Source organism: Atractosteus spatula, chromosome 26 (genome assembly GCF_055471065.1).
Source record: "Atractosteus spatula isolate fAtrSpa1 chromosome 26, fAtrSpa1.hap1, whole genome shotgun sequence".
In the NCBI taxonomy this organism is placed as follows: Eukaryota; Metazoa; Chordata; class Actinopteri; order Semionotiformes; family Lepisosteidae; genus Atractosteus; species Atractosteus spatula.
This window is the reverse complement of record NC_142731.1, coordinates 1,267,854-1,291,333: the sequence shown is the minus strand read 5'-3', so window position 1 is coordinate 1,291,333 and position 23,480 is coordinate 1,267,854. Positions and strand designations below refer to the sequence as shown.

General features: G+C 40.8%; 1 protein-coding gene across 1 annotated transcript in view; it reads right to left on the bottom strand.

Moving 5' to 3' along the window:
- The window catches only part of LOC148814565 (tumor necrosis factor receptor superfamily member 16-like), a 51,905-nt gene that overhangs the window by 11,057 nt on the left and 17,368 nt on the right, over positions 1 to 23,480 (bottom strand). The window contains exons 3-4 of the mRNA XM_088906481.1: positions 15,368 to 15,730; positions 1,185 to 1,425 (exon numbers count right to left, since the gene is read on the bottom strand). Coding sequence (XP_088762607.1) covers positions 1,185 to 1,425; positions 15,368 to 15,730 — 604 coding nt within the window. The remainder of the gene's footprint in view (positions 1 to 1,184; positions 1,426 to 15,367; positions 15,731 to 23,480) is intronic.

Sequence of the window (23,480 nt, the reverse complement as noted above, 5' to 3'; positions counted from 1 at the left end):
CATGAAGCCATCTATTTCATAGTTAAAGATCTAGCTATCTGCTAATGAAAAGCTGAAGTCATGCAGAGTGCTCAAACCATAAATTGAAACAAGCTAGTTCGATATTACAGTTATGCTGGCAAGGGATTTTGAAGCTGTATTAACAGCACTGATTTGTAGATGGACTTTTTAAAACAGCCTGTTAGTCATTGGTGGGCTGAAGTGTTAGTTTTTCTATATGACAGCTGTAATTAAGGGGAACCTTTCTCCAAATCTTAGAATGTCTGCATAGTGAATCAAATGTATATTCAATAAGTAAACAAGATGGGGCAGTGTTTAGCATTGCTGCCTCGCAGTGCTGGGGCCCTGGGTTCTGTTCCTGGGGTACCAACAGCATGGAGTTTGTATGTTCTCTCTGTATTTACATGGGTTTCATCCCACAGCGCAAACATAAACTGGTAGGAAGCTGCTGGGAAAACTGGCCCTGGTGTGAGTGTGTGTGTCAGTGTGTGCCATGTACTAGATTAGCATCCAGTTCGAGATGTACAGTATCTTGTCTTGCGCACATTGCTTGCCGGGATACGCTCTGACTCCCCATGACCCTGAATTAGATAAAGTGGTCAAAAATGGATGGACAGAGGTATATTTTTTCAAATGATCAAGAAAGTGGATCAGTTTAGTAATTGAGACTTCGAGGTTGGTAAAATCAGCCTAGTGTGTTGGAAGGACTAGAGAGCAAGCCAGCTGACCAGCCACCTTTCATCCAAAAGGTTCAACCAAAATGCTCCCACAATGAACTTCTCTTTGTACTGCAATAAGAAACTGAGGTAGCACCGTGACACTGAGCACAACACCAAGCTCAAAACAGAGAATATACTGTACAAACACTGCAGTATGTTCAAGTGGATAGCTGCCTCAGTGTACTATATGTAGGCTGCAAAGGAACAGGTAAAGGTGTCATACCTGAAGAGGGCTCCACAGACAAAACATTGTCTTTTCTTTCCCTTTCAGCATGGAATAAACCTTTATCTGTTCCTCCCCTGTAGCATGTGATAGTTTGGACTGGTCATCCTATAGAGTCTGATGCATATACTCATGTAGAGAGGTGTTGTAATTAAAAAAATAATTACAATTAATTGGTGTCCATCTTTGTGATAGAGATTGTAGTCCTGCCCTGCCCAGCAATCTCCAGAGGGGGGTCTCACCTCTTGAAGACAATGTAGGCCACCAGCCCCACAACCACGGCTGCCAGGATGGAACAGTAGATGGGGATGAGATTCTCGTTCAGTCCCTTGCCAATGAACTGCGGTGAGGTGGCAGTGGTGACAATATCCATGGCTGGGGTGGTCTGGTCGTCATCGATGGAGGAGGTGATGTCCTCCACAGAGTAGGGGGTTGGTCCCAGGGAGGACGAGGACAAGGTGCTGGAGAAGCGAGGGTTCAATTCTGTGGGAAAGAAACACAGTCACTGCAGCAGACAGAACCACGGTGTCAAAGAACGTTACAAAGACCACAGGTACATTCAGTCTAGTTTCGTGAGTTTGGTTACAAAGGAAAAGTTATTTTGGATATTGAAGGAATTACTTTCAATAACATTAACACGTAGCTTCTTTCAGACTCTTGTATCTGAGTAAAGACATGTCTCCTGTTCTAAATGAACTACTTTTGCGTTTTTCCTCATGGTTCCACTGGGACAAGTTTCACTGTCAAGTGTGAAGAAATATACCATTGGAATTTAAAATATGTGAACCGCATGCCCTCTTAAAAGCTCTGATAGCACTGTTATTGCCAAATACATTTCTCTTTCTGTGTAATGTTGTCAGGATCTTCATTCACAACATGTAAAGAGTAAGGGAGGGCACTAAGGCCAGTCCCAGTAGTACAGTATATGTCTCTCTCAAAAACAGTGTGTGTTTTTATTTACTGCTTCCAGACCAGCAAAATGTGCTGGTGCAGATAGAACACTACTTGTTTCTTTTCCGATTTGTGGGTACTTTTTGAAGTACCCAGGCAGAAACTGAGGTGATGTACTGTAACATTCAAGGATAATTCAGTTTCTGACCATAGTTGCCTGAGAATTTCATGAAGTACCCAAATTTAGCATCTGCCCATAACACACACATCTGTATACATTTGTAAGTACCTTACAAAAGTAATCAGATCCTTGTACGGCTTAAAACTTTTGTTGCTTTTAAGCTTACAGTCATGACAATTTAAAGTAAAAATTAATATTTCTTACAAACACAACCTACTCTACACATTCAAAGCCAAAAAGATTTGTGACTGTAATTGCTTCTCAATCAAAGGTGATTGAGTCCATGGATCTAAATACCTAAAATAATAAGTGTAAAAAATGTGTAAACATTATTTTGTAAATTCATGATATTATTGTATATATAGTTGCCAAAACATCACTATAACCCTGGAGAGTTTTCCTTGTCAGACAGTACATACAGTATATCACTTCTGGGCCCTAAAAGGGGAGAAATAGTGGTTTGTAGATGCTTGCTATCGAAGAAGCAGAATTAGAAGTCTAGACAGTTCTGCTTTCTAGTGTTGTGAAATCTGCGTTACTTCACAGTTCCATAAATAAAGACCTTGCAGCTGTTTTGTGACCACTTGTTATGTTTCAGTGCTTAACTAGTATCTTTTTTTAAAGATTACCCAGCAGCCTTCTAGAAACCAGAGTTATTCATCCCCACATGTGAAGGTAGGGTAAGAATTTCAAGGATGGTCTATGATGACTTTGGTTGCATTGTATTGAATAAGCCTGGTGTAAGAAACAACAGAATTTTCTGTCTTTCCACATACATTTTTACTGCCCTTGGAGAGACTACAGACTAAATAGTGGAAAGCAAATCCGTTTTGCAGAGGCTGCCCTAAGGCTACGGACATTTCCCGCTCCACTGATTTCAAAAGATCTCCGACTGCCAAAAATTGCTTAAGAATAAAACATTAAGCATCACTGTCACTGAGGCTGTCCCTCTGTCTAAAGTGGTGCCTATGGAAACAGGCCTGAAGAAAGGAAATACACTCATCTGGATCAAGACAAGAGACCAATAGGCTATGATTCACTGCACTCTCTTTTTGCACCTTGTTCAAGTGTTTTTCAATTTATTTTTTAATATTTTCTATTAAGGCAGAGTCTATTACTGGAAGTGGTTTCCTCTGAATCAGAGCAGAGAACAAACAAAACATTGTAACATTTACTCACATTAACTGATTTCTGTTTTATAACTTGATAACATTATATGACCACTATTGCATTAGTAGTGTGCATACTACTGTTCTCCAGTTTTGCAGTGCTGACTGTGAAAACCAGCTGTGGCATATTATCAGGATGAACTATAATAAAACTGTGAGGCTGGATTGAAGTTCTTATTCATCAAAAGTTAGACACTGTGGTTCAAAGGTCTTTCCTGTGCGTGAGCTGTGCTGTACCTCTGTCAGTAATGCTTCATGTTTGTTATGTTATATTTCAAATGTGCATATAAATTAAATAGAATTAGTAGCAAACCAAATTCTTTTAAGCACAAAGCAGCATGTTCAGTTGAGTGTAATAAATAAGGGCTGGGTGGAGGAGGATCTTCAGCCCATGCTTGTTCTCCTGTTCTCACAGCACACATTTAAGCCGTTGTGCTTAGTCTTGCCAACAACCAGCTTGAAATGTCTGCAAACGACCTTTTAATGTATTATTAAACTCTTGGTTTTAATATTTTCATAAGGTTCCACCGCTCAGGGGCTTATTAAGCCCATTTCTGAGCTGTTTGCAAAGCAGAGGCAAAGGCGGGAGCTGGCTGGGCTGTAAGAGACTCGGCGATCGCTCTGCCCTGGGCTGAGCGGAGGAGCTGGCACAGCTGCCTTGGCAGAGACAAGTCGACCGCTGTTCTGTTCCAGCTGTGTTTAAAATGAGCCAGAGACGAGTCAAGTGCCCTTGACATCTCCTATTCAGTCAGAAAACCCCACTTTGGTACAGATGATCTATTCAAACCCTCTGCCTTCCACTCTGCCACCCAAAGTTTATCTTGGCCCTTCCAGTACTCATTTCACTTTTCTTGATGTAACCCTTCACATTTTACGCCCTCAGATGCAAACAATTCGGCCTGCTTTAACTTCTTCTCTTTCTGTGGTGATCTTTTGTCTTCCTCTCCTGGACTTTTCCACGCTTGGCGTTCTTCATCTTTCACAAAGTGCTCTACAAGAGCCGCCTGCGCTCCTGCCCTGAGGCCCCATTACAGTGATTCACTGTGGCTGACTGACCCCATCGCTTCCTGAAACCCAGCTGACATCACCGCTCTGCACTTGTTCTGACAGCCGCCGCTGATGATTAGAGAGCCAGAATGGCTCTGTGAAAGGCACTGTTAGGCCGGGAGGCAGAGTCCCGCTCTTTAAGATCTCTGGGAAGGGGGGGGTGGAACAACCAAACAGATGTACAGGCAGGTATTGCTGTTGAAAATAAAGTTTTATGAGCCCCTTCAGTTCAATTAGAAGCTTTTCGAGCCTGAATTTACTGCTGCGTTCAATTTTCACATACTTTAGAAGTAAGGCTCGATGTGCCACTGCTTAAGGCCAGCCTGTTTAAAGCAGGGCTTGGCTTGGTTCATGACGCAGATGGAGAACTAATTGGTGGAGCTTTTATTGTTTATCTGAACCTCAAAGCTTAACTGGAGGCCTGAAGGGCATAACCTTGAACTTCTTTTCCCTACAGCCTTCTTTTACACACAACACAGGGCACAGAATCTCGGTGTTGTTGGCCAAACCTTTCTGCTACCTTTGTTTCCTCTCCTCTTGCAGAAAACAATCCTTACACACTGATGCTACTGATGTGTGCATGCATTAGCATTGCCTCGCATCTGCACAGTGGCTTTTAACTCACCGAGGGGCCACATTCCTTTAGAAACAGTTGCTTTTGAACTTGAATCATAAATGGGGCCTGATGCTAGTAAAATGGACAATAATGGGGAATAAAACGAAATGGGCTTTGGCTCGCCTCCACTTTGCATATAAAATGCAAAGCACCTGTACTCTTTCGCCTTTCAGTGAAAAAACAGTTCTCTGCATAAACAGCACAGCCCAGACTGCCTTTATAGTCCTTTTCATTGATTGTCAGGCGTATGATTTTGTTTTTGTTGCCATGCTTTAGTTGAGTATTGTGGCAAATTGGCCTTCACTCTGCTTTTTAACTGAGCTCCCGCGGTGAGCAATTGACTTTCACTGCTATGCTTTGATCCTTGGCCTGACTGCTGTCTCCCGCCTGGTTAACCACAGTCCCAGTCTCTAGCCCCCCGGAAACTAAACTCATCCACAACCGTCGTTTCCTCTACAATGTACAGTGTGGTGTGCTGGGAGCAGGGGTCAATGACTTCTCCTACTTTCAAAGAAACTCCCAAATAACCACACTAAGGCAGGCAGGCTGGGCGAACACAGTCACTCTTTGTTGAAGCTCTCTTTCTTTATCTCGATATCTATCTCGGTTTCTCTTTTGTTACCTCCCCTCTGCAACGTTCCATCTCTCTTTCAGCTGTTATCTCTCCTCTTCCACGCTTTCACATGCTCTCTCCCCCTCTCTCATGACCAAGCGGCTTTTGAAGTAAGGCCTGGTGGCATTTTCCTCCAGAGATATAGTGAATGGAAGAAACTCAAACATTGCCTGATTTGGAAGCAGTAATTACATATTAGTAAGAGCCCATTCACAATGAGCCGCTGTTCACTTCCTTTGGAGAAAGAATTGGGGGGATGAATAAAGACTGAATAATGAATGAATAATATACATTCAATGTACCAGCTTGTTTGCTGGTGAAAGGAACTGACATTATATTTATAATGATCTAAATAATCTCAGCTTCATGTAAGAAAATCTGGAAATTGTTTCTCCTATACTGTAGATGTGTTAATTAGTATTATTTTAGTTAATTTCAGAGAACCCATGTGCCAGTCTGCACCGTGCAAGTGTGATTTCATTTCTAATCTCAACTTAGGCCAGTGTTTCATCAGAAAGTCAATCAGCCTGTTGGGCTGTAAGAACTGGAAAGAAAACAGCCCTTTATGATTGATCATCTAACCAGAGAAAATCAAAGAAAGTTTTTAGAGTTGGCTGAGCTTCTTGTTAAAAAAAGAGAAAACGATCATGCTTAGCCCAGTGATGTTTTTCTTTTAATTATGCCCCTCGCGTCTCAAGTGAGCATGATAAAATTATGTCTTTATGTAATGATTACCTGATTAGCAGTTTTCCTGTGTACAAAAATAAAACTGGCACAGAAGTCAGGTGTGATCAATGTTTTTTCATCAGAGTCTACTAATTGATCCATAATGATCTGTGTGCACTTACTGAATGCAATGCCTTGCAGGGGTTGGTATGGTATGTGCTGCCAGTGTCCACTGACAGGACACACAGAGGGCAGAAAAGGAGCCCTTCCATTGTGCATTGGGCAAGGCAGAGTGAACCCAGGGGACAGGGGGGAACTGCCCAGGCTACTCTATTTTCATTTAGGACAAAAATATCAAATATGCAAAACAAAGCCTAAATTTCTCTGCAGACAAACTGTGGGCAAAGTGCCCATCTAATTAATTTGCTATACAGTAGGCTGCCCATTGATAATTTAAAAGCATGATATGGACTTGCACAGAGAATCAGAACAGAAATCACATGTAAATTGTAGGATCTTGAGAATACTTACTTCCTTTGAAATAGATTTCATTTAGTTTTTTTTATTCTTTGACTGATAAGATACCTCTTTAAATCATGGGGTTTTGACTCCCTGAGATCATAGCAGCTGAAAAAAATTAGACTCCCCCTTATGAAAAGATATGTCATCCAAAAAGAGGTAACACCAAAAATTAACACCTCCTCTCCCTGGAATCCTGAGTTCACATCTACAGTATTTCAGATCACAGTGAAATAAGTTGAACATACTACAATCTAAGATCCATCATCAGTTAATAGGTAATTCGTAGCTTGTGTACTAGACTGCAGAACAGAAAAGGTCACTCGCTACCTCTCACTTGTACAACTATCACTCACTCGGGAGGGTGATACAGGGGTTATAACATCATTCTTTTTAAATATTCAAAACTCTGAAAGACTAACGCTGCAGTCCGAATATAACCTCAACAACGAAACAATAGTACATTGATATTTGTACATATTTTCAGACAAAAATGTCTGGAACAAAAAAATGTGTTTTTCAAAGTGATTGTCATGATCCTTTAAGAAGTGGCTGGACAACGTTCTTTCAGCAATCAAGTGGGATGAGTGGCCGTCTCCTGTTTTTGGCTGTTTTGACCTTTGTTTGTAGCACCAGAACAAGTACTATGTTTATTAGGCCTCAGCTAGCACTTGTCCCTTGTCACTGTCTTTCAATGATTCTTGATTTAAGGCATAATCATTCTGCTTCACTAAACTGACAAACACTAGAGCACTACAGCAGTAAAATTATTTCCAGGTCAAATGCAGTGTGCTGATTAACAGAAAGACACCCCAGTAAGGGCATGAATGAGGCTCATAACTGAGCTGACAGCTGAGGAAACCCAGAACACCTAGCAAGAACAAGGTGAGGTCTATTTTCATTGCAGACACATGGATCCACTGTTTTTGCTAGTGTCATTGAAAGAGATCAATGGGCCATTAGGACTGTATGAGACTGTGCAGCAAAGTGTCTGTGTGCCTGTTGGATCATCACTATTCTTCCACATCACAGAGAAACACAAGGGAAGCTCAACAAAGACATTTGACTTCTTAAGTGTACAGAGGAGGATTTTGCTTCATGTTTATATATAAACAAATTATCTTTTTTATACTTTCCTGATTCATTCATATGTCACTGAGATCATGCAGATCTTTTGCTTTTTCACAATGCTCATTATTAAGAAGATGAAGAGGGCATCCCTGCCTGGCCTTGCTTCTGTTCTGCAATTGCATGTTTCTGCCACCACAACCTATTATCCCAAAGTCTGAAGTCGCCAGTCCTCACACAGCACTGACAGACTAATCCAGCCTGAAGAATGTATTGAGGCAGAAAAGTGTGTTGAGAACAGAAGTCACAACCCTTGTGTAGTCCAGTTGTCTCATGCCGATGCCAGTCTGATCTTAATGAGATCACCAAAAAAATTAAAATACTATTGTAATCAGCGTTAATTTTGTATTACAGTAAAAATAAAAGCTTTATAGCTGCACATGAGTGATTAACCTATTCTAGGTAAGCAACACCAGAGCAACTTCCGGGTATTGTCTCTAAAAATCTTCCCACTCATTTCTTTGGATGTCTTAACCTTTATTTTGGAAACCTTCAAAAGTCGGCCCCCAGTATTGTTTGAAATGAGCACAAAAAGAAAACTATTGAGGGAACTATGAATCAAGTAATGATATGTAATTTCAGGCTGGCAGGGACAATCAGCACAGACCTCTGATTGATCAGTAGGATCAGCTAAGATAAAAACCCCACACCGTAAGCAAGTCTAGCAGCACACACATTGCGCTAGGAGAGGCGGGGAGGGCAGGGGCAGTGGGGGGGGGGGGGGCGGTATTTAGGGGTTGACAGAGGGGGCTCAGCAATGGAATTGCACCCTGCAGCAGAATATGATCTGTTTTGTGGAGGTCAATAGGAGAAACCCGATCGGGCGGATAAGAACCATGGCATTTATTGATCAGAGCCCAGGTCTGAGCTGCGCAATAACATCTTCCTCTTTCTTCTGTACTGGCTTATAGTGCTGAAGCATCCCTCCATGCTAACTGTTAATACATTAGAAAGGCTTCGTTGTTCCTAGAGTGTCGAGTATTTATTCCAATTTGCGAGTGATGCTTTGATGTCATAGATACCCTTTATTTCACAAGCGGTAACACTAATGGGCTAACACCCATAAAATCCAACTATATGGATAAACATTACAGGATAATATACAGTATTGTATAGTGTCACCCTTATTAAAGTAAGTTTTATTTTGTTATGGATATTTTGGTACATTGCCTTTACATAGTTTCTCACAGTTTGTACAATGCTTACCAAAGTATTTCATTTAACCTAATGAATTAATGAATTACACACTTTTGCCATGTTAGCCTAAAACTGTAAGGTTATTAACTCTCTTCCTGGAGGCATGGATACCTTCAGAAAATTGCATTGCAAGAGACATGCAATGTTGATTCCTATTAATAGTTTTATACAGTAAATCTGTATATGTGTATAATACATTATCTGTATTTATACAGTAAATACAGATAATGTAGACATCCCTGTAGGTTTCTACATTGATGTAGATAAAACAAGAATAAAAACAAGAAGAATATTGTAAACCTATTAGGATACTTATAAAGTCTTAATGCATATTTCTAGGCTGGTACTAATGCTGACTTCATAGATGGCTGTTGGCTGACTGCCTGACGTTGATGCTCCTGGCTACAATTACTGTGCAGATCTGACTTGGAGCACTGCTGGAGCTCACCGATATGTATCTCCTGTACAGTATGTCTTTGATGACCTGACACAGATTAAAAACCATATATAGTATCTAAACGTATTCCTGCTACAAGAAATGGCTCATTGGAAGCAGCCAGAATGGACAGACAGTCTACTACCGTCTTACGAGGCAACCAAGAGCACATTGTATATAATATGATACACTAAGATCACACAGCTACCTGTGAATATAGCGGCATTGACTTGATGCAAATGGTAAACACAGAAGCCACGAGTAAAGAAGCTCTCCATTTGCGCAGAGAAATGCATGCTCAGGGCTGGAACATCAAGTTCACTGTTTTATATTTGTTGAGGGTTTTCAAAGCACTGCTAATGAACCCTGGCCTTTTCATTCTATCGACTGCACCCTGTCCATACCCTGGGCATCAGGCAACAGGCCAGTGAGTAATGGTGACCGCCTTCCACAGAAAATCTGGAGAATTTTACAACCGGAAAATTGGTTTGAATGGATGAAGTGTCGACTAAGCACAAGTATTACCGTCCCTGTGCCCTGCCTGGTCCAATACAGTAAGGAAGCAATGCTGGAGGAATTCTGTGCAGCTGCTTGCTGAATTCCAGACGATTATATTCTCTGATGTGCTAACCCATGGCACAGAGGACACCATTCATTGACAGCTGAGGAATATGTGAGCAGCACCAATTAAAAATGGCAACCATCACTTCAAACATTCGCTTGCATGTTGCACTGCAAGGGACTACAAAACAGACATTGTACTGCAAAAATGCAGCATTCAGAGGAGAACAGCTAATCATGTCACAAAGCTGAAGGTCATGACTGACACGGATATGTTAATACAAATTAGGTTAACAGAAATATGCAGTGTGTATATATAATACATTAGTGTATAAGTTAATGAAACACACGATTTATTCTGTAGTTTTGATTCCTTATAAACATGAAATCAAACCCCTAATTCAAAATCCTGGAAAAGCAGATATCCGTAAGCACTGGGGCGTTTATTGAAGGGATCATGAAAAAGGAAGCACTGTTTTAGACCACGGTGCAATTACATTGGAAAACGCTTAACAGACAGAATCTCATCTGCTTAGAAGATACTGGTCCCATATACATTTCTGAACAGGCTTGACATACAATTTTAGTTTTTAATTAGTCTAATATTAACTTTTGCTTTGGGATTTTATATATGTTTTTGTGCACCCAATAAGGGAGCTGAGCAAAGTTTTGAACTTGGCCTGACTGGGTTCACAGCAGTAGGGTCTGAGGGGCACAGCACTGTGGGGGAGTGTGTATTGTACTCTTTGCTCCCACTTCTGCTCCCCCACGGGGCTCCTGTCGACACTGTTTAAGTCTGGCCTGGAGCTGAACCTCAGATTCAATGCCTTGTACCCACGGCTCAGGCAAACCAATCCTTCTGAAGTTGAAGCGCTAATAAGAGTCTGAAGACCTTTGGGCAGTTCTTGCCCGGGTCAGTTCTTCACACTTAGTGCAGCACATGGAGTCAAAGGACACATTTGGGAACTGTGAAACAGGCTGGAGGCAAAGGATGGATGCTTTGATGGATGTGTGGAACGTGTTAATAATTTATACTCCAGCTCACTTGTCATCACTGTTAACTTTTCTGAAATCCTGCATGATCCTAAGGAAATACTGTACAGTCAGTTGGGTTAAGAAAAGTAGGAACTTTGGGAATTGTCAAGGCACATAACAAATGACCCCTCTATGATTTATAGCCAGAATGTGGTAGCTTGAAAATTCTGATACGCTAACAACAGACACCCAAACACTGACATAGTCTCTGCTTCCTTTCTGTTCACAGCTTTTTTCCTTTATCTGGCATTGAAAAGAACAACAGTCCAAAATTAGACTTAAAGTCTTTTGTTGAAACGGCTGTAAATTGCATTTTTGTTGTAATCTTCCGTGGGCAATTGATTCCTCTCATCGTAAAAGCTCTCTCATTCAAGTGTCTGGCCTCCAAGGTATATAAACTCAACTCAGCTGAGAAGGCATGGTCAATTAGTTCAATCATGATTTGACATGGTAAAGCATTTAAATAACATATTTAGACACCTGCATGAAAAATAGTATAGTGTGCACTTCTTAACATAAATAATAAAAAGCCGTTAAGGACTTGCATGTTGAGGTAATGAGTGGTATATGTTTCTGATCAGTGTTCAGTCTTTCCCTTTGAGTACACCGTTTTCTGAATGCATGTTTGTCTTTTTCTGTGCGCATGTTTGTGTACGTGTTTGTGCTCATTTAGCCTTGCTGTCTACCCTACACCTTTCTTCCATCTGTGCAGAGATGGGAGCGGCTGCTTTCAGTTAATATTCTTGAGCACCTGAAATACCTCAAGCCTGAGAAACACCAGGCGCAGCTGGAAGCACAGCTAACCTCACAACATCCTGTAATGAAAAGATTCAGATACTCGATACCACATCTGCTTCTGTCTAAAAGGTGATTCCATGTTCTGGTCTCCTTTGCTTTTTTACAAGCTGGTGTTTGGATCTCCTGTGAAAACATGGCCCCTGTGTGTTTCGTGATGAACATGATGAAGTGTGTTTAGAACTGAGAATGCATGAACAACCAGTCTCATTCAGGGTTTATTCATGTGTTCTGAAAATATGTGCTGCGGCTCTGGTTGTTTAGATGCTTTGAGGAAAACAACATCTCATGTGATTGCAAGGTGGAACTCTATGAGTATTTCAGTATCTTGTTCAGTGAGTCAGAGGTAGAACAGGTATTTAATAGAAATTTGCTACCCTAAAGTATTCTATGACCATGATTGATAGCCTGGACTGTTGACATCAAAACCAGCAAGATGATGGTCATGCAGAAATGGGAGACCACTTGCATTCTGACCAATACACTTTCCTGTAATAAACTCTTTCGCTAAAACTACCCTGAGAATTAATTAATTCAAGTAAGTAATTTTTAGGGGGCATCAAAGGACAATATTCTAAATAAAGCAACTCAGAAAAAAAAATATTTGTATTTGCTCTTTTAAAAAGACAGATCATGCATATTGGTGGTTCTTCTAAGTGCAGTGTGAAATATTGACAATAGGCACATAGCTTGAGCCTGCCAACATATAGAATTATTCTTGTTACTCCTCAAGCTTCAGCTCTGAATCCAATGAGCAAAACCATCCAGAATTGGTTAGAGTTGATCTTAACTCCAGCACCTTTGACCCCAGCCCTTGATATGACTCAGTGTATTGTCAGATGACAGTCAGCTGAACTTTTCATACAGTATGTAGTGGTTAAGCATGTTAAGACTGAAAACTGCCAAAGCAAATCATCAGATGTTTTCATCCCAGAGAATCCCAGAGGACTTCCATCACTGAAGTTTAGCCCCTATCAGGGTGATGCACTGCAGCTATTCTGCTCTCGTAGATTATATATACACCAGATCAGGTGGAGAAATTCCTTCACCAATTGAGTAAAGAATAAACTTTAACACTGTACAAACCAATAGAAGAATTTAGCCAGGACAAATCCCTCTTACAAACAGTGCCATGAAGATCTTTGACAACTAAATCAGGACCTACAGTAGGTTTAATGTTTCATCTGAAGGATCTTTATCATAGCAACTGTTATTTGTTTTTTTTTAATTTTTCAATTCTTGTGAACACATGCTGTTTTTTATAATATAGTGTAAGTAATCAGATTTTTCAGATTGTGGGATGGTCTTGCACAGTTCTGAGGTGATGAGCTCTTGTTTGCTCTCTCCCTGCTGAAACATAATCTCTCACAGAGCAATTTTCAAAGTTCACATGCTAAGGTATTAAATGTAAGTAATTTTATGGTACTATGCATGAGTTCCAGGAAATTATCCAAGATGGAATAAAAGTTGTTTAAATAAAATTTCAATGCCTTTTCTAAATTTAGCTAGATTTTTATATTTATAATGAAATCTTAACCATAGATTGATGCCCAAAATCTATGCCTATGGAATTGGTAATATATACAGTATATACATAAATTTTTAGTTCGTGTGTGATAAGGGTTTTTTCTATCTATTATGCAGTAATTGTCTTTATACATATATCTATGTAAATGGATACTGCTTGTCAGATCAACGTGACATTCTTGTTCTGTAAAACTCGCTTGTCTTTCACCATGCAATGTCATTAAGCTGAATACTCTGATTCATCGATGCACAGAATATTTTTCTTGTGTTATTCATTCAGTCGCCATAGACCAGGCACTTGTTCTTTAGTGAGACAAAACTCTTCCCCCCAGGCATAATAATGATCAATGACAGGCCGTTTCCTGACACACATGTGACCTTTGTCACCTCTGATCAGATGTCTGCTTGCTTTATACTAGCTACTATCTCTCTCTGTCTCTGAAGGCTCTGAGGCCATTGTTGGGCCTGTTGAAGAAATTACATTTATGGCCTGTGTAATGACAGCACCACCCACACACTAACAATGGCATCTGGGTTACTGTGAAATTGCAGCAGCATTTAAACGAATCCCAGTTTTTCAACTGCTAGGCTTCCCTTGGCAGGCATGGAAATGGAGGTCACTCTCCTCTTGGGAGGCATTCTTGAGCTGTAAGCATGCTTCCAATGCCAAGCCTTTCCATCAGGAGCACAAACTCTGTTGCACTTGTTGCTCTGCCAAGTGGCTATTTCAGTAAAAGACAGTCTGCAAAGATCTTTCGACCCCACACAGTCATCGGGAGCTTCCTCTGAAATCGAATCAGGTGGCCATCTTCAGAGAAGGTCACATCAGTATTAAGTATTTTTAAGTTTTAAAATTCTGATTTGCACTTTTCATTACCCTCTCAAAACTTTACAAACAAATCTCTCGCTACCTATTAATATTTTTTACAACATTAATTAATATTGCCTGCCTGCACAGTACAAGTGAAAATTCTCCTGAGACTAAATATGTTGGAATGTTATCTTTTGTTTTGACCCTAAAGATTCTGATTAACTCTCCAGATGAGAACAGCAGTGCAGGCCATGAGCTCCATGAGCCTCCTGCATGGTCAGATGGGCTGAATGGCTGGCTCTGGTTTGTAACTCTGTTCTCTGGATGATGATAATGAAGCTCTCTGAACTTTTCCTGCCTACAGCCGAGCTTGGAAATATGCCTCGAAGTTTTTCCAACCTTTTAGAATAAAGTAAATGTCATATACAGTAGATATGAACAGACAGCATTACAGATGCATAATATATTAGTTTTTTCAACAGGAGTTTCATGTTAATAACACTAAAACTCTAAACACTACAGATCTCTGCTGGAAATACCAGTAAATAGCATGAATCTGCACAGGGATTTCCCATGTTTTCACTTACCATTGAGCTTTCATATTATTATTCCAAGGCTTTATTACATCTCTTCCTGATTTACTATGATTTAACTACGCTTCACTAGATTGCATTACCATAATTTTACCATGGTGTGTGAAAAATGAACATATATATTGTACATAGTTTGGATGTGGACATTTCCGGTAAACCAAAAATTAATTTAAGCAAAATTTGGTTCAATATATGTCTCTCCGATGTTTTCCAGCCACATCTCAAACATGTTAATCTTTTCCAGCCACATCCTAATTGCATGCCATGTGATCAGACATACTGTATCCATCCCCTTTCACAGCATTGCCTTAGCAGGAAATGGGAAGATCTGACACAGAAATAAAACCTCTGCACCGCAGCACAAAGCACAAAACAGAGCAGACACCAACACAGTTGTGCCCGGCAGCAGAGCCTCACGCCCGCTCTGATGTGAACAGGCAATCCCGCAGGAGGCTGACTGCATGACTGCCTCACCACATTCTCACCACTGCGGGGAAACTGAAAAGGTCTGCTGTCTGTACGGGTGAATGTTGCAGAGGAACAGGCTAGCAGATGAGGATGTGTTTGTGTCCGTTCTAGCTTGTGCTGGCATGCACACAGCAGGACTCTGGGTAGCTGGGGAGCTGGAGCAGGGTCTTACCACGACAGACGGTGTCCGAGGTGGACGTGCAGGCCTCCTGCTCGATCTCCACGTCCTCCTCGCAGATAGTGCAGGGCATGCAGGGGTCGAGGCTGCTCTCCTGGTCGGAGAAGGTGTCCTCCGGGCACTCTTCGCACAAGGTGTCTGACTGGTAAGAGCACTTCTCTAGCACGCCCTGGCCCTGCGGGCAGACAGTGCAGCGCTGGCACTGCCCCGTCAGCTCGTTCCGGTAGTAGTCGTAGCCGCACACGCACACGGCGTCGTTGGTGTCAGTGCAGGGCGCCTGCATGCGAAGCAGGCCTGTGCACTGCGTGCAGGGCAGGCAGGCCTCCGTCAGGCTGTACGTCTCCGAATACGTCTCGCCTGGGGGCAGACATGAAAAGAAAAGCCATTAGCACTTTATATTGGGCATGAGCAGGTAATTAGCAAAGAGCCTTTGTCTGCCAGGAAAAAAGTCAATGTATTTGCCAAGCGCAAAGATTTAGTCATTTTTAATGGTTTCCAGCCTTTTCCCTGGCCATCTGACTTGATTTCTGTATGAGAAAACATTAGTTATTTGTGCCAAAAGAGAGCTTAAACCATGGTACTACAGTACAAGGCTTTAATAGATACTTTCTACCTTTTCACTAATAAATGTGTAATATATGGAAAGTTGCTTAATCAGCGAACTGAATTAGAAGTTATGCATTTGAATAAAACTATATTAAAGGATCTGCATATTTATTGTACACTTTAGAAATTCTACTAGCTGCAGCACATATCAGACTTAATCTGCAGTCTGTTAGCAAATCGTGTTTATTTTACTCATTTAAATTTTTAATAGTCTGTTATTTTAATTGCTTGCTCTTTGGGGAATTGAAATATAACCTGTACTGTACAGCAATGCAATTAGTCATTTGAATGAGATGCTGAGTCTTGTGTTTAAGACAAGCATATTATCTTATCTTATTTTTCAGAGATTGAGAAATGGATTTGAATTAATATTTGGTCTCATTTTTGATCAGCATTGTTTTCCCAAGAACCTGCAAGGTGAAAAGTATCAAACAGCTATGCAAAAGGAGACTTAAAAATGTATTTCCTGCTTTTTTTCTGAGAACCAGATGAATGTTGTTTTTTCCTTTACTGAACAAAGGGCATAAAAGATTTTTGGGAGGCCAGGCTGTGAATAATACATGCTACAGTTTCTCTGGGATGGAGATCCAAGCTGTACAAATCCAGCCATCAATATTGCATGTTCTTATGGAATTATGTTCGGATATAATAGGAAACGCTAAATTATGCAGCAGGCACATTTCAGCAAGCAGCTTGGGGAGGAATGTTTCAGATAGCAGAGTTGGCAGGAATATGATTCCAGAATATCAACCCTCGTTAAAGCTGTACCTGTGTTATTTTGAGTGAGCAGTGACTGAGAGATGGACCGGAAGTTTTGTGCTTGGGGAAGTCCGAGTCATCGTGTTGCAGATAAACAGTATAACAGTGCTATTTTACCTACACCTCAAACATCACTTTTATCCTGGATGTGCTTATTCTCATCAGAGCAATACTGTGAGGATTGATGTGTCTCTTCTTCACAGCTCTGTAGTGTGTATTATAAGCAAGAAAAACAGACTATCATAGCCGTAAATTTACAACCCATTTTTATGTACGTATTCACATAATGCTTCATCCATTCTTACAGCCTAACAGCATGTATTCCAAAATACTCTGTTTTGTCTCCGCATCTAGATAATGAAGTCCCTTACCAGCTGAAATGGACTGGATAATGTACACAGGGCCATGGCTATTGTCTTCTCATGAACATTTAATTGACATTTTCATCCACCCAACTTTAAAAAATGGACACAGACCATTTTTAACCATTTCATTCAGTTCAGGTTTGTGGGGGACCTGGAGCCTATCCTGGGAATCAACAGGCACAAGGCAGGGGACAGCCTGGACTGTGAGGTCAGTCCACGACAGGGCACACAGAAACATACTATGGCCAATTTTCCCAGAAGCCAATTAACTCTTTGGACTGAGGGAGGAAAACTGAGCACCTGGAGAAAACCCATGTGAACACGAGAAGATCATACAGTACAAGCACCACACAGACAGCACCCAGATCTTAAATTAATCCAGAGCCCCTGTGCTGCGACATAGCAATGCTAACCACTGCGATGGGCACTTCCAATCTCCCCATTCAGATAGTAGGATGCACTCTGAGATTCACAAGGCCAAACCAACTAAGCGGTGTTGTTTGCTCCATTTTGTGCTTAGTGTTCTGATGCAGTGGCACTGTCTCTTCGTGGCAGCTGTTCACTTTAACATACGAGCTCTACAGTGGAAAATGTGAAAGAAAAGAGAATGAAGATGTGCAGTAGCTGTAGAAGACTGTGATGCCATGAACAAGGCACAGTCCCTGTGGCTCTTGATTTGAAAACCCTTTGGTTTTAACTTCAAATTTAAAAGACGATCAAGCTCCCGCTGTGTTGTGACATGTTTTATGTTTGCTCATTTGTTTTTACGAGCTTGCCTGACTGCAGGGAGTAATGGACTGCATGATCTTTGCAAATGGTTTTGGCCCTGCTGTGGAGCATCAGGCTGATTCTCTGCCTCAGCTTCCCTGGAGTGTATTAACACAAGCTGTACATCAAGACATCTTTCAAAATCAGGCTGAGCAGGTTATACATTGCAGATTATTGACTGAGACAGAGAATGAGTTTAGAACTAGGCTTAAAATGGAAGTGTGTTAAGTTTAATATTGTTTAATTATTTAAATCAGGAAGCACCTTGTGGTGTCTCATCATTAAGAGCTCTTTAGAAAATAGAAACAGTATGTTATTATAGGTATGGCTTGGCAGTTAACATTGGTGCTGCATGGGTCTTGTGTTCAATACCAGCCTGAGTGCATTCTGTGTTATTCCAATGGCCAGCATTGTCTACCGGATTCGTATCCAACTTATCTCCAAAGGCTTCAGGGCCTTCAACAAATTTTCATGATATTACAGAAATTCCTTAATCTTCAGTGCCTGTTGGTTTAAAAGTTTACAATACGTCTAAACGTCTAAAACAGTGGTTTTCTGATGCTTAGTCTATTTACAGCCCTCTGTCTTTTCCATTGCACATCCAGTGATTCGCCTGTAAACTTCACTCTGTTTAACTATGGTGTTGAGCTGCACTGCTCACATTTTTAAGGAAATAAAATGTGCAGTTGCTCAGACACCACGTCAAATGACCTCTACCAAAGCATGTAGTAGAAGGCTGGTGGTTCCTCACAATGACTGGGGCTGGGGATTGTATTGATCAGCAGTTTCAATCCCCCAGTCGGAGGAGATTGGTGTACCGTACTTGCTCATACCCCTGTTGTACTTTCTCTCACAAGGTCTGTATTCTTGCTTACAATTTACCAGAGAAGCTCATTTGTGCCCTTTTGGGTTCATGTCCCGATGCTGGAAAAGCTGTGAAAGAGTTGTAATGACAAATAAAAGAAAACAACTGTTAGTGGACAACCTCATTCCTTCATATTACTGTCACCCTCAGGGTGTTTGAAAAATAAAGGTGCACATCTTTTCTGTACATTCCTAAAATACTTTTTAAATTACACAGGAAAGTGAGTCATAACTATATGTGAAAACTTCAGGGCCTCAAATTAAAATGAGCACACCCAAACAAAGTGATGTTGTTGCCTATCTGCAACAGTCTAGAGTCCACGTATGAATGTCACCTTTCTTCATAGCTGTCACCGTCTGGGTCTGTGTGATGGTAGAGCCTAAGCTACCAAACGCATTTGTGTCTTCTGCTTTGGGTGCATTTATATATATACCTGACTTATCGAGGAAATTGGCCGATTATATTAAAGTAAAAATTGCATTATTTCAAAATGTTTGCATTGCACTGATCTTGTGGAAAATCATACAAACATTATCAAGTACTGTAAATAATAAAGCAAACTTGGGCAGAACGATGGTGCAGTGGTCAGCATTGCTGCCTTGCAGCGCTGGGGCCCTGGGCTCAGTTCCTACAGTAGTGTGCTCTCTACATGGAGTTTCCTTGTTCAGCCTGTGTTCACATGGGTTTTCTTCATGGTGCTCCAGTTTCCTCCCATAGTCCAGAGATATACAGTAATGGTACAATAGATTAATTGACCCTCATGTGAGCGTGCTCATGTTTATGTTTGTCTGTGCCCTGTGATGGACTGGTGTCCCATCCAGGGTGTACCCTGCCTTGCAGCCATTGTTTGCTGGGATATAATTTGGCTTCCCCGTGACCCTGTATTGAACAAAGCAGTTAGAAAATGATTGGATGGATGGATAATATAGCAAACGTATCTTTTAGCATGTTTTCATTACATTACTCATGTCTTCCTGTTTCCCAGTGATTAATATTGACCAAATTCAGAGGACATTCTCCTTCGCTCCACCTCAGTGCAGTCCTAACCAGCTGACTCTAACTGATAGGCCAGCCCCTGGGGACAACGTTAAGGCTATCTCTGCCACCATTCATCTCCTTACTTTAGCAGCATGCTTCCTCTGCTGGGGGGTAACTATGGGTCCAGTCTGTTCAGTGCAGTTTAAATGTGCCCATTCAGCTTTTCTCATATGCAGCACATCCTACAGCCATTACCATAATGCACCCATCAATAATGCAAGTCAATACATTAATAAAGAACACTCCTGGCAGAGCACTGTCTCTTATGATCAGCACATTATGGCAAGTGCTTTAAAGCTTTGCATATACATTTCTTTATAGGCTATATACAATATTCTGCAGTTTATAGAGGAATAAAAGGTCTGTCTCTGCTGAATAAGGTCTGTTCAATTTCATTTAAACTGATATTTTTTGGAAGATTAACATCATCTCAAGTCTGATGTCTTTATAACCATTTCTTTTTGATTACTCGTTAATAAGTTTCTTGGGAGATTTTTTTTGCAAACTGACAAAATCTTTGTGTGAGGTAATTAACTCCCAGGAAACTCTGCCTGTTACATCTCAGTATTGAATTTGTGTGAGTTCTCCCCTCTGAAAACTCCCGTTCAACAGATTTCCAGATTTCTGTTGCTGCTTTTTTTTAAACTGTATGGTGAAATGCAGCGTTTAGGGAAATGATGCAAATTGCAATCTATCGATTCAAATGTGGTTTAAATCACTTTAATTTTGTCCAGGCTGCTCTGTTATTATGTGGTGGGACACATAATTATCTGCAGCTCCACTGCCCCAAAACTGATAAAATACAAAATGAGCAGAATACTAAAATATTTAATGGAATTGTGAACTAGGAGCAGTGACATACTACTGTTTTGCAAAGGAAAACCTTATGCCAACATGATGACAAACAAGGAAGCTGAGAGTTAAGTAATGATAAAAAATGGGTGGCTGGTAATCAGACATTTATGAGAACAGTTGCTACTTTGGTTATTTTCAGTGTTAAAGTAAGGAACAAGTTACGCTTTTCATGCTAAAAAGCCACAGAATCCAAAATGACAGCAATGTGGTCTGGGCTCAGGCCATAGTGTGGGAAACTACTGGACATGAGCTGGCTTGTCACCAGCTTGCATTACAACTTAGTATACATGGGAATGGAATCATGCCAAGACATGTTACTGTTGAAATCGAGTGATTATTCCATTGTGCAGCAGCAGCTCTGGGACCTGGAAGGAGTTCATACCTCAGTCACTCAAAAACAATCTGCAATGTTAATTGACAACAGACATTGTCAATCCTGTGTTCAGCAGGAAAAGTTTGCTGAGTGAGCTACAATGCCTTCATTGCTCCTTTTAGAAGAAGGCTGTAATTGAACTTTTCCAAGTGGTCCGCAGAGCTAAAGGTCAGGGATTTGAAATGGAAGAAATGGTATGTTTCAGTAACATTCATTAAAGGTCATAGGAAAAGTTGTCAAAGGTCATTCAGTCCATCAGGGCATGTTTGTTTCCTGGGTGTGTTTCAGTGCTGCACTGGTTCTGCAACAATTTCAGCACTAAGATCCTCTTTTAGCCTCATAATCAACCCCCTTTATAAGCAAAACAAGTTATCTCCTGCAAATCCAGGCTTACAAAAATTAAATGTTGATTGACCTTTTCATGTACTTGAGAACATTGAGCCGATAGAACATTACATGGATCTATCGATGTATCTTGTGCAGTAACTTCTGTACTAAATGTTACTGTCTTTCTAGAAATATCTCAGAATTGATCATATTAAGAACATAAGTACTTGAAATGGAAACAAAGAAGAGGTGGTCTTTAAGCTAATTCTATCCATTTAGAAATTCTCAAGCTTCTCTCCCTGTCCGTGTGACTCATGGAGAGCAAGTTGGGGTATGCGAAAAGATGGCCAATAAAGTGATGTTAAAAAAATTCAACAGTTAGCTGAATAAAAAACTTAAACCATTTCCTGAAGGAGACCAGAGATTGGATCTCAGCCACCAGAGTGGAAAACTTGATCCAGATACCCACAACTCTTTGTGTAAAGTGTTTCCTGTGCTTCCTGTTTTCTGTCCTAGATGAAGTTTCCTCTTGTGACCCCTTGTCTGTGTTTCACAACCCAGGTTTGGGTAATTGTATTTTTGTGACAGCAATAAAAGTTCACATCATGCTGGATTTTAAACCTTTATGGTTGGGTCACTTTCAGGTCAGGCTTCACTCTTGCATTCAGGCTGATTCACTTGCATTGAAGGAGAGGTTCTGCCAATAGTATTAAGTAATGGATACAATCTAAACATGACACACCTTGTTGATTGATTTCTTTAAATGTTTCCAAGAATGCTGAAAAGAGGCACTTCAGACTAACTGCATTGGCCAAAGAATTAGTGTATTTCTGGAAAGGGATACAAAAGGCTGCTAAGTAGGGTTTTTTTTGTGCTAATATGCATGAACTGATGCCAACAAATCCATGAAATGTACATATGTAATAAAATCTGACATAAAGTGTTCAATGAGAATGTCTAGCCTAGTCCATGCTTAAACTAGTGCACCACAAGAAATGCATTACACAGTACAGAATGCTCCATTATGTCTCAGGTGATTATTGTTAATAATAGTCAAACTGGAGTGCAGCTTAAAGCAACTGCTTTACTACCACACCAGTCAGTGAAAAGTGACAGCAGGCACAGATACCAGTATGTGATGGTCATTGACGTCCTGTTTTGTAGATTTAGTACAGTAGGTTTGACTACTGAGACTTGGCTTTTTCCACAGATTTGCTGTACAAAAGAATAACTAGGAGGGGCCAATGTCGCGATGAAGCAAGTCCAATTCACCTTATGCGAAGGTTTGTGATGAGTCCACAGCTGCCCAGCCCTGTTTTAGAAGCAAGAATCATTGCTTCTTTCATGAAATGGCTGGAAGACATCCTCAGATTGCTTAAGTAATGCCAACCTAACGATGTACGTGGTTCAAATGGCCTTGCTCTTTTGTTTTTCTTCTCATGTTTATGTTATGAATTAAGTGTACAGTAAATATCAAGGGCTCTTGTGCTAAAATTATACAAATCATTAGTAAGACCTCACTTAGAATGTTGTGCCCCATGTGGATCATCACATTAATAAAAAGATATGGCTACTTTGTTGTAGGTCCAGAGAAGAGTGTCTAGATACCCCACACTGACAGGCTAATAGGACTGAACCTTTTCTACCTTCTCTTGAACACAGAAGACTACGAGGGGACCAGATGAAAAGATTCAAAATCCTCAAATGTACTGACATAAGCAACCCTGTGGACTGAAAGGAAATTAATTTAAAACTAAGAACAGGAGGCACTTGTTTTGCACAAAGGGCTGTGGGAGTCTGGAATAAGTTAAATCGCCAAGGTGTTGAAGCTCATACCTTGACTCCTTTTAAGAACTGGCTTGGGAGGAAGGAAGAGGTGGCTCTGGGGAAAAGATGCCTATTAAGGAGAAAGGCCAAAATGAGACACACCTGGGCTAACTAAATAACTGGCACCCAGAGGGAGTTAGATTTTTTTCCATGAGGGAGAAGAGCACATTGGACAGGCTCTAGGTGGAAATGGCCACTGTCCTGTGTCAGTGGGAAGACGTGTAAAAGCAGCCAGGAGGAAAAGGCAGTCAGTGTCTGTTGGCTTATAGACCTGTGGGACTTGGAGAGTGATGGAGGCTTGAAGAAAGATAGTTAGGCTTTAAG